General features: G+C 41.5%; 2 protein-coding genes across 5 annotated transcripts in view; both read left to right on the top strand.

The window, feature by feature from the left end:
- The window catches only part of LOC107746183 (X-linked interleukin-1 receptor accessory protein-like 2), a gene marked incomplete at its 5' end in the record, with an annotated part of 27,286 nt that extends 20,425 nt beyond the window's left edge, over window positions 1-6,861 (top strand). Inside the window, 2 exons of the mRNA XM_016560297.1 lie at window positions 146-316; window positions 5,324-6,861. Of these exons, the coding sequence (XP_016415783.1) occupies window positions 146-316; window positions 5,324-6,009 (857 nt within the window). The remainder of the gene's footprint in view (window positions 1-145; window positions 317-5,323) is intronic.
- A 424-nt stretch (window positions 6,862-7,285) lies between these two features.
- LOC107746167 (misshapen-like kinase 1) overlaps window positions 7,286-17,669 on the top strand; it is a 42,650-nt gene continuing 32,266 nt past the window's right edge. For 2 of the 4 annotated variants that reach the window (XM_016560280.1, XM_016560277.1), the window contains exons 1-5: window positions 7,286-7,457; window positions 7,680-7,745; window positions 12,666-12,722; window positions 14,152-14,277; window positions 15,187-15,297. In XM_016560280.1, the coding sequence (XP_016415766.1) occupies window positions 7,401-7,457; window positions 7,680-7,745; window positions 12,666-12,722; window positions 14,152-14,277; window positions 15,187-15,297 (417 nt within the window). In that variant the 5' untranslated portion in view covers window positions 7,286-7,400. Of the gene's footprint in view, window positions 7,458-7,679; window positions 7,746-12,665; window positions 12,723-14,151; window positions 14,278-15,186; window positions 15,421-16,793; window positions 17,053-17,669 lie in introns of those variants that run through there. The other 2 variants (XM_016560279.1, XR_001640664.1) reach the window with 2 other exon arrangements.

The raw sequence follows: 17,669 nt of genomic DNA, 5'->3' as shown, positions 1-17,669 counted from the left end.
CGTGTGGAAACACATCAGTCTTGATTGGCTGAACATGTTTTATGACATTCAGAGACTGACATTTTATGACAATAATAATTCATGTATAATGTATAATATGTTGAAAGGATTAACCTGTGCAATACAACATATCTGTTCCCTACAGACAACAAGGAATATGACGCCTACCTGTCTTACACCAAAGTGGACTTTGAGTCGGTGGAGCGTGAGATGAGCGAGGAGGAGCTGTTTGCTCTGGAGATCTTACCTGACGTTCTGGAGAAACACTACGGATATAAACTCTTCATCCCGCACCGGGACCTCATTCCCAGCAGCAGTAAGAACAACACCTGACATTCACATGCTCACATGGAGCAAAACAAACAGCAGTAGAAGCTTGTTTTGAGTGCTCAGTGTTCATGATGTGTAAGTGTATTTTTAATCAGAGTGCAAATAGCCCGTCTTGTTAGCAGAGGCTATTTACATTATAGAAGACACCCCTTAAAGGGGACATTGGATGCCCATTTTCCATAAGTTGGTATGACTCTTCAGTAGGCCGAGTTTGACATTCAAAAATAAATTGCACTGCATATCTGTCGCATTAAATTAAATTAAATTAAATTAAATTAAATTAAAACACATTGCCCTAATGTAATACTTTGAATTTAAAGGGGTCATATGATGTTGCTAAAAAAGAACATTATTTTGTGTATTTGGTGTAATGAAATGTGTTTATGCGGTTTAAGGTTAAAAAAACACATTATTTTCCACATACTGTACATTATTGTTTCTCCTGTATGCCCCGCCTTTCTGAAACGCGTCGATTTTTACAAAGCTCATCGGTCTGAAAAGCGAGGTGTGCTCTGATTGGCCAGCTATCCAGTGCGTTGTGATTGGCCGAATACCTCAAGCGTGTGACGGAAATGTTACGCTCCTTAGCAGGTTCAAGGAAACTTTCCTCCATAAAATGTGCTGCACACATCTGAATATTTGGGTTGAAGTGTTCTGGAACAGTGTTGTAAATACAACTTAACCACTGATTTGTAGTCGTGTCCTCTTTTGGAAGACCAAACAAAGCTTTCACAACGAAACACACAGCGTCTTCACAACATGACGGCGGCAGCAACAATACTACAGCGAGAATAAAAGTTACGCCTTCTTTCTTTGCGTGAACATTTGGGCGTGTTATGCAAATTTGCATAACTTGAAACTTGAAATCGCATCGTATGACCCCTTTAACTAAAATAAATTTAGATTTTGTGCAAACAAATTACAATCAGGTGGCTGTTTTGCAACAAGGTGGAGACAGTTCCGTTCATAACAGTAGACCTGCTGGTGAAGAAGTGACAGGTACAAGAAAAATAGCCAAAATAATAATCATAATAAAAGTACACACATAAACAGAAGTGAGAAAACCAGATATCAAGGAAAATGAAGAAACTGAAAAGGGAAGGGAAGGTGCCGTGCAAGAGAGAACCTTTAATTACTTTGCACAGCCCGAGCCTAAGGATTTAGACATTTTTTAGGTATAAATTGTTGTGAGTGTATAGCAGGAGTGTCTAAGCTCAGTCCTGGAGGTCCACTGTCCTGCAGAGTTCGGCTCCAACCCCAATTAAACACACCTTAACATCTAATCAAGCTCTTACTAGGCATACTAGACACTTCCAGGCAGGTGTGTTGAGGTGAGCTGGAGCTGAACTCTGCAGGACACCGGCCCTCCAGGACCTGTTTGGACACCCCTGGTGTATAGGATGGCATCTACTATTTACACTTTTTGCAAAGAAAATTCTGCTATTTTTATATAGTGTAATAGAATGTATCGTAATTTGCACTTAGTGTAAATAGCCGCTGCCATTTTTAATGTGAATCAAAGAAGCAACTCCCTCTCAGTTCATGAATGTGAATTTAACCGGCACACGTCCGATGCTGCCGGAGTCATAGGATAAGGAATGTGTTTCTGCTTTGTAACTGCAGCTCTACATTCATCATATAATCAATTCTCGAGTGCTGGAAAGATGTGTGAGGGATAATTTAATCCCAAAATACTCACCGATAGGCTGACCAATGGCCTGTACCAAACATCAAAATGTTGCTTTGACAAAACCCAGCAAATCCAACCCAGCTCGATAAGTACCACTGCACGCATTACACATTTTTTATCAACTCATGGCAGATCCTGAGTGTGTGCTTAGTCCACAATCACATGCACAGAGACGTGTGACATCTGCAGCAAACAGAGAGTCATGTGAAACAGGAAGAGACAGTGCCATTCACTTCCTGTGAGCGATGCACTTCTCAGATGATGACGAAGGATTGCTATAAACAATATGAAGAGTTGAGACACATTTAACAGCCACAGAAGCTTCAGGACTGCGATTAAACTTTACCTCATGTAAACTAAACATGTCGACCAAGCAATATGTCGATGCAATTGAATTCCTAAAGCACAGTTGTAGTAAAATATGTGGCGTATAATGATTTTAATCTTGATAAACAAGCATGTAAACACTTTAATTGCACCTATTCCACTCTGACCAAAGAGCGCGTGTGCTTGTGATGATCATGGATGACGTGTGACGCTCCTGCAGTGATGCATACATTTGTAAACATGCCATTAAAGAAGGCTTCACGCTTTTGGCTGCTGAAGAAACATGTGGACAACGTTGCACGACATGAATGTAATGCAGTACATTGATGACTGAAAACATGGAAATGTGTATGTGAATGATGGCGGTGAAGATAACCACAATGTGAGTGCAGAGGTTTGCTTGCGTTCTGTAAACATCTCACTGCGGTTACTCTGAGTAAGTAATCACTTTCTATATTAGGTTTTCTCTTTCACTCTGTAGCATATGTTCCTAAGTAGTGATGGCTGTAGCCATTAAAACCTGTTTCATAGCACAGGCCTCAGGACTGGAAGCACATTGCAGAAAATAATAAGCAGCATAATGTGCAGTTATCACAAAGCGAATATAAAGCATCACCCTGCTGAGGATTCTTTCATGGTTATTACACAGCTCCCTGTCAAATGCTGTAAATAAATACATGAAAATGAACTACTTGTCACAGCGTCACCAGGCTCCACCGTCACTCCCTCACAACTACTGACTCCAGCTGAATCCTTTATTTACTGATGTATTTATTTATTTTTTAACAAGCTCACCTGTAGAGACCACAAAGCACAGCTATGCAGGAAACCTGGATTCCCAGAGGATCCGTCAGTTATATTGACCTGGCCGATGCTTATTGTTCAGAAATATTTGAGCATTAAGAATCAAATACTCCAGAGAGCTGTGCGATATATGAACATTAGCACACGTTCTGTTCATTATTGCTTCTTAATTTGATCAGCTGGGGTAAACCATGCTTCCTGCATTATGTAACAGCATCCAGGATCCTCCATCCCTTACGCATTAAATATGAATGCAAAACTCAAAAAGCAACAATACAGACTTGACACCCAAAATATTGTACAGCTCTGGAAAAAGTTAAAGAGACCACTACAAAATTATCAGTTGCTCTGGTTTCACTATTTATAGGTATGTGTTTGAGTAAAACTAACATTTTTGTTTTATTCTATAAACTACTGACAGCATTCCTCCCAATTCCCAAATAAACATATAGTCATTTAGAGCATTTATTTGGTCAACATAACAAAAAAGATGCAGTGTTCTCAGACCTCAAATAATGCCAAGAAAACAAGTTCACATTCATTTTTTAAACACAATACTAATCTTTTAACTTCAATATTTGGTGGAATCACCCTGATCTTTCATGCGTCTGTCATGCTGTCCACCGGTCTTCACATTGATGTTGAGTGACTTTATGCCACTCCTGGAGCAAAACTCAAGCAGCTCGGCTTTGTTTGATGGCTTGTGACCCTCCATCTCCCGCTGGTCCTGTTGCAAGAGGATAGTGATAAGCACAGCAGTGGATTTGACACTTTTCCTCCTTAAATCAGATTTGGTTGGGGTGATCACCTAATCAGAATGGAATGGCTGCCATACATGAAGAGATGCTGATTTAAGAAACATTTAGAGTGCTTTCTTAACTTTTTCCAGAGCTGCATGTACTGTATGCACAGTGCTGGAGTGTGGTTGTCAGGCTGTGTGTGTGTGAGATACAGCTGCTGAGGTGTTGCTAAGGTGCTATGATAGTCTGTTTCTTGAGTGTTCTTGATGAAGCATTTCTATGCAGTAAGGTGTTTTTAACACATTGCTAACCAGCTGTCTATCACCCACCTCTCCATGGTATTGTTTTGCTTGTTTCTTTGTCCATCAGACATAATTCTAAGGTTAGATCTTGTAGAAAACTTCAACTGGATGTATATGAAGTTTCTTCATGCATGTCTGTGGCACAAATGGAGCAGAACGAACCCCTACATATGTATGGTTCCCCAGTGTTGGGGAAAGTTACTTTTAAAAGCAGTGCATTACAATATTGTGTTACTTCCCTAAAAAAGTAACAAATTGCGTTAGTTACTTTTTATGAAAAGTAATGCATTACATTACGTTTGCATTACTTTTTCTCATCTGGGCTGGGCTTGCTTGTTTGTTTTCAATACAAAAGAGTTATATTTTTGGCAAATGTAAAATCCCTTTCACACCAAAAGTGAAATGAACGAGTCTCAGACAGATTAGAATGCAGGAGAAGAAAGTCCAACACTCTTAAGGAATAAAAAAAATAAATAAATAAATGAAACACAAATGTTTATCTAAGGTCATTTTTGCTTATTCGTAAGGTTGAATTGGATCATCAAAGGTCAGCAGCAGCAAAGACATGGTTAATAAAATGTGATTAAATACATAAAGGATATTTGTGTTATTTAACATATTTAATTATTGCAGGTTTGCGTCATATTCTGAGTTTGCATTTCCCTGTTTTTACTCATTTTGAGGAATACTGAATGTGTTTTTGTGCAGGTGAGATGAGTAAATGCATGTTCTCATTTAGTCTAGAACTACAGTAACATCATGTTCACACAGCGCACACAACGCATCTGCACTCACTCCTGATTCTCTCATCATGAGGACAGGAGAGCCGTCAGTCAGTACATGAGGAAACAAAGCAACTGGTGTTACTTATTTGAAAAAGTAACTCAGATATTGTCTTGTAAATTAAAAAAAACTAGTGCATTACTTTACTAGTTACTTGAAAAAAGTAATCCGATTACGTAACTCGCGTTCCTTGAAATGCGTTACGCCCAACACTGATACAACCTATATTTAGCTGTCAATGCTTTGCACAAACAACGGAAAGCTCTAAAAGCAGATGATAGTTGTCACTCTTTCTGAAGAGTCTGTGTTTGCTGGTGTGTCACATCCGTCTCTCTCTGTGTCTCTAGCGTACATCGAGGACCTGGCGCGCAGCGTGGAGCAGAGCAGGCGTCTCATCATCGTCTTGACCCCTGAGTTCGTGGCCCGCCGTGGCTGGAGCATCTTCCAGTTCGAGCCGCGGCTGCACAGCATGCTGGTGATGGGCGAAATCAAGGTGATCATGATCGAATGCTCGGACCTGCGCAGCGTCATCAACTACCAGGAGCTGGAGGACCTCAAGCACACCATCCGAGTGCTGTCGCTCATCAAGTGGTACGGGCCCAAGAGCAGCCAGCTCCAGTCCAAGTTCTGGAAGCGGGTGCACTACGAGATGCCTGCGAAGAGAAAAGAGAGCGTGTCCCGCCGACAAGTCCTGGACTCGGGCGAGCAGGGGCTGTTCGGCGACCTGCAGGCCGTGTCGACCGTGGCTATGACTGCCACCTCTGCGTCGCTAGCGCCGGCTCACGTGGAGATACCGGACTATAACGAGCCGGGCCACCTGCAGATGCACCACTTCTGCCGCAGCTATGAGTACGAGCTGCCCAGCTCTGCCATCGCCACGCTCAGCGGCCGGCACATGTACTGCAGTCTGCCCATGACGCTGCTGAACGGACGGCTGACACAGAATAACATCGGCAAACCCAAGAGAGACATTCACTTGAGCAGCCCGTTCGTGCCGCTGTCCGGACCAGAGCTTTCCAGTGACATCTGGTAGAGCGGCTCCGCCAAACACAGCTTCGCCGATCTCATCCTTCCTTCCTTTTGACCTGCATGAGTTCATCTTGTTAAGATTTTAAAATAATACATAATGGTTTATCTGGCTCTCTTCCAGCCTTTAGTGTTTTCATACTTTGTTCCGACATATGAAGAGCTACTGATATTGTTTTCTTACTTGAATTTTGAGGTAATTATGCCATGTACAGTTATTACATCAAACGCTACATCTGCATTGTTTAAAGGGTTTATTTGACATTCTGACTTCGGTTGTTACAGCACAATAATGTAAAGACACATCAACTCTGAGCTTTAAAGAATATTAGGTTCTATTTATGCAAATAATTCCCATTCAAATCTAATAAGCACATTGGTATTGTTTGTAGCTAGTCGAAGAGGTATTTACATATTTGATACAACTTATCATTTGCCTTATTTCCTGATCGTTTGGCTGTTTTCTTCCTCAGAATTCGGTTTTGATGATGTTTTTCATGCATTATGGAAAGACACATTTAATGGTGTATCTGGTACTACGGAGAAAGCGTTCAGTGCTGGCAGTGATCAAGCACTTTTGATCAATACTGATATTTATTATCATTTTATTGAATTTGTATGCAATGTTGCCCTCTAGAATGATAGATCACTAAAATCAGTGATTGGATTTTGTATACTCACGACTAGTTATGCCCTTTTACTCTTCAGATACAGTCATGTGTGGAAGAGTATGAATATCCGAGCTGTTATTTAACAAATACTCACAAACAAACCAAGCAGCTTGTCTGATTCACAGGTTTGTGGGCTTAGCCTATAAATAATTTGTAATATACCTTTCAAAAATAATAATTGTCATCAGACCAACAAAATAAATAAATATATGAGTAATTGACTCTTGAGAGATGCCTTTTTTTATTTTTAATGTTGTATGTGATGAAACTGACCATAAAGGTGGCAGAATGTTTACATGGGCCAGCTTTGTGGCTGAAGCAAACTCTGATAAGCAGAGATGGGAAGCTTTGTTTTGTTGCAGGCAGAGGAAGGTGCAGCTTTACACTTTTTACTGGTTTTCCGGGTTTCCTGTGTTTGTCCCGAGAAACGCCAAATCCTACTAAAGCGAAGGAATAGCTCATGAATATTAATTAGATCGAGAGGCTGCTCCCAAGAGCGTCCAGGAACACGAGCTCATTAATATGTATCAGCCGAGAGCGCGCTGCGACACGATTGGCTAATCCGCCGTGTGAGAAACGCCTACTAACAACAACTCTAGAGAGTTCCGTTATGTCGTTCAGATCCCTCGCTATAGTAGCATTAGATGCGCTGAAGATGAGCAGACATACTGTTCCTCGAGCCATGATCAGTTAGGAAACTCTGAAACCGGTGGACGAGCTGAGGAAAATGGCGAGAGACTTCACCACAACGAGTCTGAGTAACATCGACCTCGCCTCTTTACGGGTGAGTCCGGTCTGCTCTGTTTTCAGCGCTTTGGTATCTTTTCAACTGCCAGCGATCGGTCGAAGTTTCTGTCAGTGATTTACAGCGAGACGAACTTTGCTCTGAATGTCATTTAAAGTTCGCGAAACTCGTTTAGAGGCGCTTGCTTTATTTGTCAGTCATGTGTGATGGTCTAGATGTGTGCATCAAACCCCAGTGTCTTCATCTGACCCTTTATTTCAGGATCCTGCAGGGATCTTCGAGCTCATCGAGGTGGTCGGCAACGGGACCTATGGACAGGTTTACAAGGTTTGTGCTGGAAACTCATGCTATTTAGTGAAACACGCTGGTTTTGTGTCTCCAGAGCCGGTCTGGTTCTCCAGCAGCAGTGCCATCAACAGTTTGTGGGAGTTCTGCTAATGAAACCTGCAAGTGTGGTTGTGGTGTCTGACAGTCTCTGGGTGGAGCTCACTTCCTCATGAAGGTCAGAGCGTGTTTCACATCAATATTGGATCTTTAAACATCCTGTGAGATGTGTGACACCCTCATGTGGATCATCTTGTGCAAGTAAAAGCAGCACAGTGTAGGTTAGGACAGCCTTAGGATTCCTGTTTCAGGATTTTATACTGTAACAGTGCATCATATAAGACTCATCGTTTTATCCATGCTGCGCATGACACAGAGATCCCTGATACACAGATTAAACCCATCCATTAAAGGGACGGCTCACACAAAAATGAGAATCCTGTCATCATTTACTCATACTGTATGAGTTTCTTTCTTCTGTTGAACACAAAAGAAAGTATTTTGAATGTTGGTCCCCATTGACTTCCATAGTACCAGGAATCTGCTTTGGCAGCATAATACAGGATTTCTTGATTTGCCAAGTGGTGAAATATCCGTTCTGATTATTAGTAGTAATTGCAGAGCTAGTTCTGCATTCAGATGTTTCTTGCACACGTTTGTTTCCTCATGTATGAGGCAACACAGATCCAATGCACCTCAAGTGTAGTGTGCTTTCACTGTTACCACATCTTTAAAATCCACATGAAACGGAAATTGCGACCGGCTTTTCTTGTCTCTTGTGACATCATGCATGCAAACTCGTCGAAAAGTGGCGTAATTCACCGCTCTGACACCGAGACGCTCCAATAACGCCGATTCGTGCAGATCCGAGGAAGAGCAGACTGTCTTCAGAAAAGTCTCCGATGGCATTTTCTTTTCATCTCAACCCTGTATTAAGCCTAAAAGTGCAGGGCTAACAGCTGGACTTGCAGTAAGCGCCACCTACTGTCAGAGACTGAACTTGCACTCCTACTCAGACTATATGGGTGAAATATGAGTTCGCATGAGTATCAGTCTATTCAGTCATAGTTAGTCACTGATAGAGCACAGTCAAAAACAATCAGCTTTAAGTTCCTTTTTTCCACACTTGCTCCTGAGATCTGAACTTTTCAACAGGATTCATCAGAGAACTGCTTTGTCTGGAGTATAATCCCGCCGTCACCCTTTTAGACAGCACTTCCTGTTTATGTCCCAGTCGTTTGATACAATGTGGCGCTTCGCAGGCATCCTGGAGAACACGAGGAAATCCCCTCCGACAGAAATACCATCTGAAGCCTGCTGCTCAAATCTCAGTGCACCTAGAATTAATTTGGTGTACACCTCCGGTGTGCATGAACACTTACAGCTGTTGACCCAGAATGCTTTTCTAAAGCGTGGCACGCGGCGGGATGATTGTCATTGTGCACTTGTGTAGATGTGTGTTAAAGAGGCCGCTTCCTCTGCTGATGTGTGTCTGAGCCGTGATTCACAAACACTCATTCATCCAGTCAGTTGCATCATGGCTGGCGTTCAGTCGTCCAGTGCTGAGTGACCCATTTCCAGAGAACCGGGTTACGGCATGAAGAACGGGGAGCCACCCGTCTGATCATCAGCCTCTTAAAGCGGTAGTTCACCCAAAAATGTCAATTCAGGCATAATTTATGCTGCGGCACTTTCCTCCTTCTGCATGAAACATCCATCCAAACAGATGGTTACCAAAATGGTTTCATTCTTCAAAATACCTTCTTTTGTGTTCTGCAGAAGAAAGAATGTCATACAGGTTTGAAACCGCATGAGACATCCATGACATTTTTGGATGAACTGTCTCTTTAAGTGGGAAGTAGCATTGTCAGAAGTACAGATGTCGGTACTGAAATTTAAAAAATGTGACGATACCAGCTTTTCCCGCGAGCGCTGTTGAGCGGATTCTTAAACAGCTCAATGATCACAGATTACACAGATACACACGTGAACACAATGGCCAATCAGAGCTGTTTGAGAATCCGCTCAAAATGCTCGCGGGAAATGCTGGTGTCGTCACATTTTTTAAATTTCAGTACAGGCATCGGTACTTCTGACAGCCCTAGTGGGAAGCATCATAGACACTGTTCAATTTAAGGGAACACTTAAATCACACATTGGATCTCCATGAACAAAATATTCAAGTTGAAATTGTTTTCAACATAATGACGTGACAATGGTCAATGGTAACCAAAATCATCAACCTGCTGAGGTCTGGATTCAGAATAACACCGAAATTCAAAGTAAAAACTGAAATTACAGGCTGATCAAACTTGCATGACTTTCGTCACAGCAGCTCATAGTGTAAGTCAGTGGTGTGTTTGACCCCCGTGTGCCTGGATTAACTCCTGACAACATCTAGACGTGCTCCTGATGAGATGATCTGGAGGATCTCCTGCCAGACCTGGATCAGGCCATCACTGAGCTCCTGGACAGTCTGTGGTGCCTTGTCTTGCGCTTGTCATCTTCAATGTACCTATTGTGACTTTCATTGAAAGTGAAACTGATTCACAATCACTTTTGTTTCCTAACTGGACAGACTGATCTCCCTGGAGTTCAACTGACTCGGTGTTTCCTGTGTTCTCTTAACTTTTTGAACAGTGCAGGAACAGAAAGATGGGAGGGTGAAAGGGAGCGTAGGTTTCGTCTAAAAGTAACCGGTATAAGGGTTGGTGGCACACAGGTAACAAAATGTAGTTCAAATGTAATGAAAAAATGGTCAGAGATGTGTAGGGGTTTTACCCAAATGTTGTCCGCAACACAATTGCGTGTGCAAATTAAGTCAAGTTGGTTGCCTGATTTGTGAGTGCTTGTAGTGGTAAGCCGTTTAAGATCAAATGAAGCAAGGAGTGAATGGAAGTCTGTAGCATAAGGCTTGTCCAGATGAATGTTGGAAGTCGCAAAAGACTAAAAGTGGACTGCCATCCTCCGGGAATGAGGACAGCAGCCCATCCAGCTCCTCTAGGAAGGTGGCTAGAATTTGGCCAGGAGGGCGGTAGATTACCACAACCTGGAGTTTTATAGGAGCTGTTACAGTAATTGCATGATATTCAAAGGAGGTATAATTGCATAGGGGAGAGTGGGTTGAGTATTTCCAATTGTTAGAAATGAGCAGACCAGTGCCCCACCCCAGCCAACCTGACGGGGGGTGTGAGAGAAAGAGAAATTGTTAGCTAGAGCAGTTGGGGTTGCTGAGTCTTCTGGACGAATCCAGGTCTCAGTCAAGCCCAAGATGCTGAGTGTGGATTGTAAAGAAAAAGCAGAAATTAAGTATGCTTTGTTGACAGCTGACTGACAATTCCAGAGACCCACGGAGAAAGAAAGAGGTACAGATTAATTCAAAGCAAATAACCGTGTTAATGTTGCAAAATGATGAAACGTCTGACTTCCATTTCGGCAGATTCACTAGTCGAGTGTTTCTCATGTGTTAAAGGAGCGTGTGGCCGAGAGCAGATTTTCCCTGACAAACACTCGAGCGGACACGTTTCTCTTCCCCTCTCACTCTGACCGCACACACTCACATCTCACCGGTCAGAAGCACTTCTATTATGATATGATATTATAGGAGAAATCCCTCAAGAATAAGCACAAAGTGCGGTGGGTGAAGCGTCCCCGAAGTCCTGGAAGTACGAGGTGTGTGTTCTTCAGCTGCAGTGATGTGAGTCTCGTCTTCTTTGTGCGTTCGGTGGCGACGGACACATGGAGTCCTGTGGCATCACGTCTGTTAATGGGCTTATAAAGCATTTGCTGCATCCGTGGCTCTGGAAGGGCTTGGGCGCAGTCTTCCTCTCTCCTCTCATACTGATTTCAACATCGTTAGAGCCTTATTTAAACTCCTCTGTTATTTCCCCTTCTTTCCTCAGCCGTCTCAGCACTGGTTTTGTAATAAAGTTCATTCCTGTGCTAGTGTTATGGCCTCGTGTTGTGGGAGGATGAGGCAGAATCTGTCCTCTTGCGGGAAATACTGCCTCTCTTTCCTTCCTGCCAGCACAAGAACCAGCCAGCGTAAGCCCATCATGTGTACTACACAGACGACATCACATCTGAGATTCAGACGGTCAGCTGATGATGATCTTCTGAAAGCACCAGTCGTCGTGATAATATGCATCAAACGCAGTTCTGCTGGAGCGTCTGCGTGTGAATGTGTGAGCTGAACACACTGAAGGAAGTGTGCCGTATTTAAAGCTCTGTGTGTTTGAGGATGACCGATTAAACATTAGCCATAATTAGATGTCATATCTCAGCGCACTGAGGCATGCTGGTCCTCTCTGGCTTCATTTCTGGTCCTAGTAAAAACACAAGTAAAATGTGTGCCCTATGAAATCTGCCTTATTTCTCTCAAATGTTGTGTTTTCCATTTAAATATTTCTGTATTCCATTTTAATAGTTGAATTATATTGTAACAATCAAAAAGGATGTCTAATAAAGTAAACTTTAACAATTTATGAGTTTATTAAAGTTTTAAAGGGGTCATATGATGCGATTTCAATTTTTCCTTTCTCTTTGGAGTGTTACAAGCTCTTGGTGCATAAAGAAGATCTGTAAAGTTGCAACATAGAGGAGAAACAATAATGTACAGTATGTGGAAAATAATGTGTTTTTTGAACCTTAAACCGCATAAACACATTTCATTACACCAAATACACAAAATAATGTTCTTTTTAGCAGCATCATATGACCCCTTTAACAATAATAGTGCCCTGTGATTTTTTTTTTTCCTACAGATATTCGGTTTTGTTGGTTTTATTTCTTTCTGGATTCTGTGTTTTACGATTTATTGCAATGTTACTCTCCCAAATGTTGGTAATCTAATGAATGCATAAAACAATGTAAATGATCTTTTAAAATGTAGTCAAATTAAATGTGTGTCCTTGTGTGTGACAGGGTCGACATGTGAAGACAGGACAGCTGGCAGCCATCAAGGTCATGGATGTGACGGAGGTACGAGACCAGTGAGAGAAACACACGTTCATGTCTTCATGCATTCACACTCTGAACAGACATGCTCGTCTCTGTCAGTCACAACATGACCAGAAAGCAATGCTGCACAATTCCTTGTGTTTGAATATAATCATGATTTCTGCTTCTCTTGACTGATTAAGCATAACTGTTTGCGATTGCCACTGGTTATTTATCCTGAAGAAATGGTTGCTATAGAAATGCACTTACGCAACATTCATGCCACAAAGTCACAATCCAAAGTCTGGTTTGGTTGTTGTTTAAATAGAAAAACATAAACATAATTTACAACTGTTGGAGTTAATATAATAACCGCAGCCGTTCACAGGAGTTTCTTCTGCTCATCAAGGCTGCATTTATTTGATCAAAAATACAGGAAAAAATGTAATATTGTGAAATATTATTGCTGTTTCATGCATTCAGAGTTGTTTACACTGTTAAAGAGTTGGATTCTCATGCTAAGCATGGACAAAGTTTCAAAAAACAATTTGGACGTATGACGGAGTATTTCTGTGCTAAAAATCTTACTTCCGGGTTCGTACAAGTTTCGGAGAGTTTTTTTCGATCGTGGCTCTTCATGACGTAAACGAGGGTGGAACTCCTTATATGGTAATTTCTCCCGGAAGAGCGCGCCCGCGCACGCATCGACCAGAGCGAGAGCGAGATCGCGCCCATCAACGCGCTTCATTCAGCAGCGCTGCACGAGACCCGCTCAGGAAGAATGTCTCCAAAGAAGTGTGTTTTTGGTTGTAAGGGTAGTATCTTTCTTTTATAAATGTGATAAAACTAAAGACTTTTTGGAGATATAAAGGATGCAGTCCTACTCTATAGGTACTCAAGATTAACATGAGATTGGGTGAGTGTGTTATGTCCCCTTTAAAGACATTAAAAATCGTTCTGATCCCAAACTTTTGACCGGTAGTGTATATATTTTGGACTTGACTAAATCCAGTTAATTTAGATGTTACCATTTCTTTTTTCAGTTTAATTGTTTACAACAAATTGGGGTAGAAACAATTATATCATTAAAAAACTGCCTTATGTGCAAATAAATGCTTATCTTCAGCTCAGTTTGTTTTTTTTGAGTGTTGATAACTAAATCGATTAAATTAGTTGACTGTTGAACTTTATTTTCTGTGTTGGTTTTGGTTTTCGGTAAAATGATGACTTGAATTTGAGTCGTTTGGGGTCATCCCTATATTTCAGTGGGTGATGAAGCATTGGGAGAGCCTCTCCTTCCCGTCCTGAGAGATAACGGAGTGCTGCTCCAGATTTCCTTCCATACTGTCGTTCTATCTGTCCTCTCAGGCCTCTCTAAAGCATTCATATGCTCTCCCTCACTCACTCTCTGTGTGCTCCTGCTCTAACAGCCATGGTCATTATTCTAGTGGATGTGGTTTGACTTCTGCAGGAGGAGGAGGATGAAATCAAGCTGGAGATTAACATGTTGAAGGCTCACTCGCATCACAGGAACATAGCCACGTATTACGGTGCTTTCGTGAAGAAGAGTCCTGCGGGCCAGGATGACCAGCTGTGGGTGAGTATCTGCTGAACACTAATAAAGCTCAAGCACCCCAGAGCAAACCTCATTTGCTCAGGTGTGGTTTTGCCAGTACACTGGGACTGAGTGGGTGTTTTGGGGGGTAATCCGTCTCGTTTGGAGTGCAGAATTCCCAAAAGTCTCTGGGATTTAAAAGAGTTTAACGGCGGATGAACCAGTGCTGACATTCTCAACAGCAGCAGAAACATGTGCCACGATTACCATGGCTTTACTGTAGTAACACTATAATAATATAATATAGGATATTCATATCGAATGCTATTATATATATTAAAAATGTAGACATGTATTAAACTGGGATATACCGGAATATAGCTACAGTCATTTTTGTTGTCAATTTTTGTCATTTGCATTTATATTAAAGTGTTGAAGCTACTCTTAACAAACACAGTAACATGTAGCGTATTTTTGTAGAAGCCATATACTCTAGTTCCATTTTCACCATGGTATTGAGGAGCATGCATGGAAACTAACCATGGTTTTACTGTAGGAAAAGTGTAGTAACCATGGTTTTTTGGTGTATTGATTACCATTTGTATAACCACAGTTTTATTACAAATACCATGGTTAAACTATGGTCAGTGTAGCAAAACCATGGTTAATTTGTGGTTTAACTATAGTAACCATGGTTTTATTTGTAGTAAAACCATGGTTAATTTTCGTAAGGGTTTATCTACAGTTGTATGGTGCTATGGAAGAACAGTATTCAGATTGTAATCAAGAGTGAGAGAAAGTCAGTCGCACTATCAGAATATTTAAATGCAGGATGTTTTTGCAGTTCTTACAGATATTCCCGCTGTGAAAGAAAGAACTCAGGCTCAGCGCTGTCCTGTCAGATGAGATCATGGCACTTAGTTTAGCTGTTAAATGCGTGTTGTTCTTCAGCTGGTGATGGAGTACTGCGGCGCCGGCTCGGTCACAGACCTGCTGAAGAAGACCAAAGGGAACTGCCTGAAGGAGGACTGGATCGCCTACATCTGCAGAGAAGTGCTGAGAGTGAGTAATCACAGCTGATCAATGCTAAATCAAGCCAAAAAAACCTACGTGAGACGCCGTTATAGTGTAGTACATATACCTGTTACAGTAAAGATGTTACCTAGTGTGTGTAAAACTCGTCATGTGTTCAGTAAATAAATGACACGATTACACCAGACCCGCACGCATTTTAACCTCAAAGTACGCTGGTATGATTGGTCACTAATAGTATTACTTACTACTGGAGAAAGCGTAACCGTCAACTTGGATCACGTGTGCCTTAATAACCAATCACATTACAGCCTTGACGTCACTGAATTTCAGTCAGAGTTGTGCGACACTCAATCACCGTTAACGGATCCCATAGAAATGAATGAGAAGTGCCGTAAACTGAATCCCAGCTGTCACAAAAAATCAGTGACTTCTCTTATAAAACGGCATTTTTTTCGGTGTAAACTCTAAACAATACTTTTGGATGGAACTATTTTTAGTGTCAAACATGTTGGAGATTAGCCGATAGGCTGTTGATTCATTAAATGATAAGCTGTTTCCTCTAAAGAGCTGTTTATTCAGCGTAGTGAAGCCTCTCCTCCATTGACATCCATTAAAAAAATAGGGCCTCTAGTCTTCTTTCACACGTACTGCCACAGCGGAAGCGTTAGCATTAGCCGTTACGCTTTTTTGGCTAAAGGTTGCAGGCTTGCCTTCTAGGGGCTTTTACCCTTGCCGTAAGCTGAATCCCACCTGTCGCAAAAAGTCAGTGACTTCTCTTATAAAACGGCATTTTTTTCGGTGTAAACTCTAAACAATACTTTTGGATGGAACTATTTTTAGTGTCAAACATGTTGGAGATTAGCCGATAGGCTGTTGATTCATTAAATGATAAGCTGTTTCCTCTAAAGAGCTGTTTATTCAGCGTAGTGAAGCCTCTCCTCCATTGACATCCATTAAAAAAATAGGGCCTCTAGTCTTCTTTCACACGTACTGCCACAGCGGAAGCGTTAGCATTAGCCGTTACGCTTTTTTTTGCTGAAGGATGCAGGCTTGCCTTCTAGTGGCTTTGCGTAAGGCCTATTTTATTTCTCTCTGTCTGTGTGTATCCGTGAGTTTATGCGCTGAGATGAGCAAACGCCTCCCGCTTATAACGTGCATTTGAAAAAGCAACACACGCTGAACATCTTCTGCTGTAATGACTTGCAATGAGAAGCGTTTCTAAACCTGCTGTCCAACAAAAGAGAACATTATAACATGCCTTTACTCCACAACATCAGTCGAGTGTTTGAAATAACTTCATTTTCTGATCTGATGTGGCTTCTTATCACAGAATGAGGCAGAAAATATATTCCATACTGTAATAAAGGCTATGTCGATTAGCAATGGATTATGAATGTACATAATTATTGTGAAAATACCCGAGATGGCTTGAAGAGCACAGATAAACTATATATTGTCACAGTTGAGTGTTTATTGTCTTCATGTTTCATCATTCAAAGCATTTCTAGATACTTTTTCTTCAGTCACAGCTACAGCTGGATGGCTTTGTCCATATGAGGGATTTCCTGGAGCGTCATCAGCTCTTATTACATCTGAGATGCACATATGATCACTGAAACCTCCCAGCGCAGAATGTATCTCATCCACAGAAATCACTCAACGAGACATGCATTTCATTCATGAAAGGAGTTGCTTGGATTATGAAATTTATTTTGTCCATAAGGCATTTTTGCATATCATCCTTTTCATTCTTCAGCATATCATCAAATGCATTTCATCCATGTTGAAAACTGGAATTTCATCTGGTCTAACAGAGATATAAAGCTTGTTCATTCACTGATTTAATAACCCTAATGTTAATAAACGACAGTTCTTGTAGAAATGCTTTATTCACAGTCAAGCGTGAGAAATGAACTCTGTGAACTCTTCTGTTATTAGAGCTGAAAAGCTGTTTAATTCCTCGTATTCACAGTCATTTTTTGTCATGGCAACATAAGTAAGCAACTTTTCTCCATTCACTTTTTTAAGACCTTTTCTTAAAGGGGTCATAGGATGCTGCTAAAAAGAACATTATTTGGTGTAATGAAATGTGTTTATGCGGTTTAAGGTTCAAAAAACAAATTATTTTCCACATACTGTACATTATTGTTTCTCCTCTATGCCCCGCCTTTCTGAAACGCGTCGATTTTTACAAAGCTCATCGGTCTGAAAAGCGAGGTGTGCTCTGATTGCGATCCGGTGATCGACAGCGCAAAGTTGTAGTAGTTCCTCAGTGGCCAGCACGGATCAGCTCCAGGCATGACGAAGCAGATATCGTCCTCTTTTGGAAGACCAAACAAAGTAGTTTCGCTTTCACAAGGAAGCGCACAGCGTCTTTACGACATGGCGGCGGCAACAAC

Source organism: Sinocyclocheilus rhinocerous, unplaced genomic scaffold, assembly GCF_001515625.1.
Source record: "Sinocyclocheilus rhinocerous isolate Xijiao unplaced genomic scaffold, SAMN03320098_v1.1 scaffold348, whole genome shotgun sequence".
NCBI classification, from domain to species: Eukaryota; Metazoa; Chordata; class Actinopteri; order Cypriniformes; family Cyprinidae; genus Sinocyclocheilus; species Sinocyclocheilus rhinocerous.
Note: the sequence above shows the minus strand (reverse complement) of the source record. Positions and strands in the feature narration are given on the sequence as shown.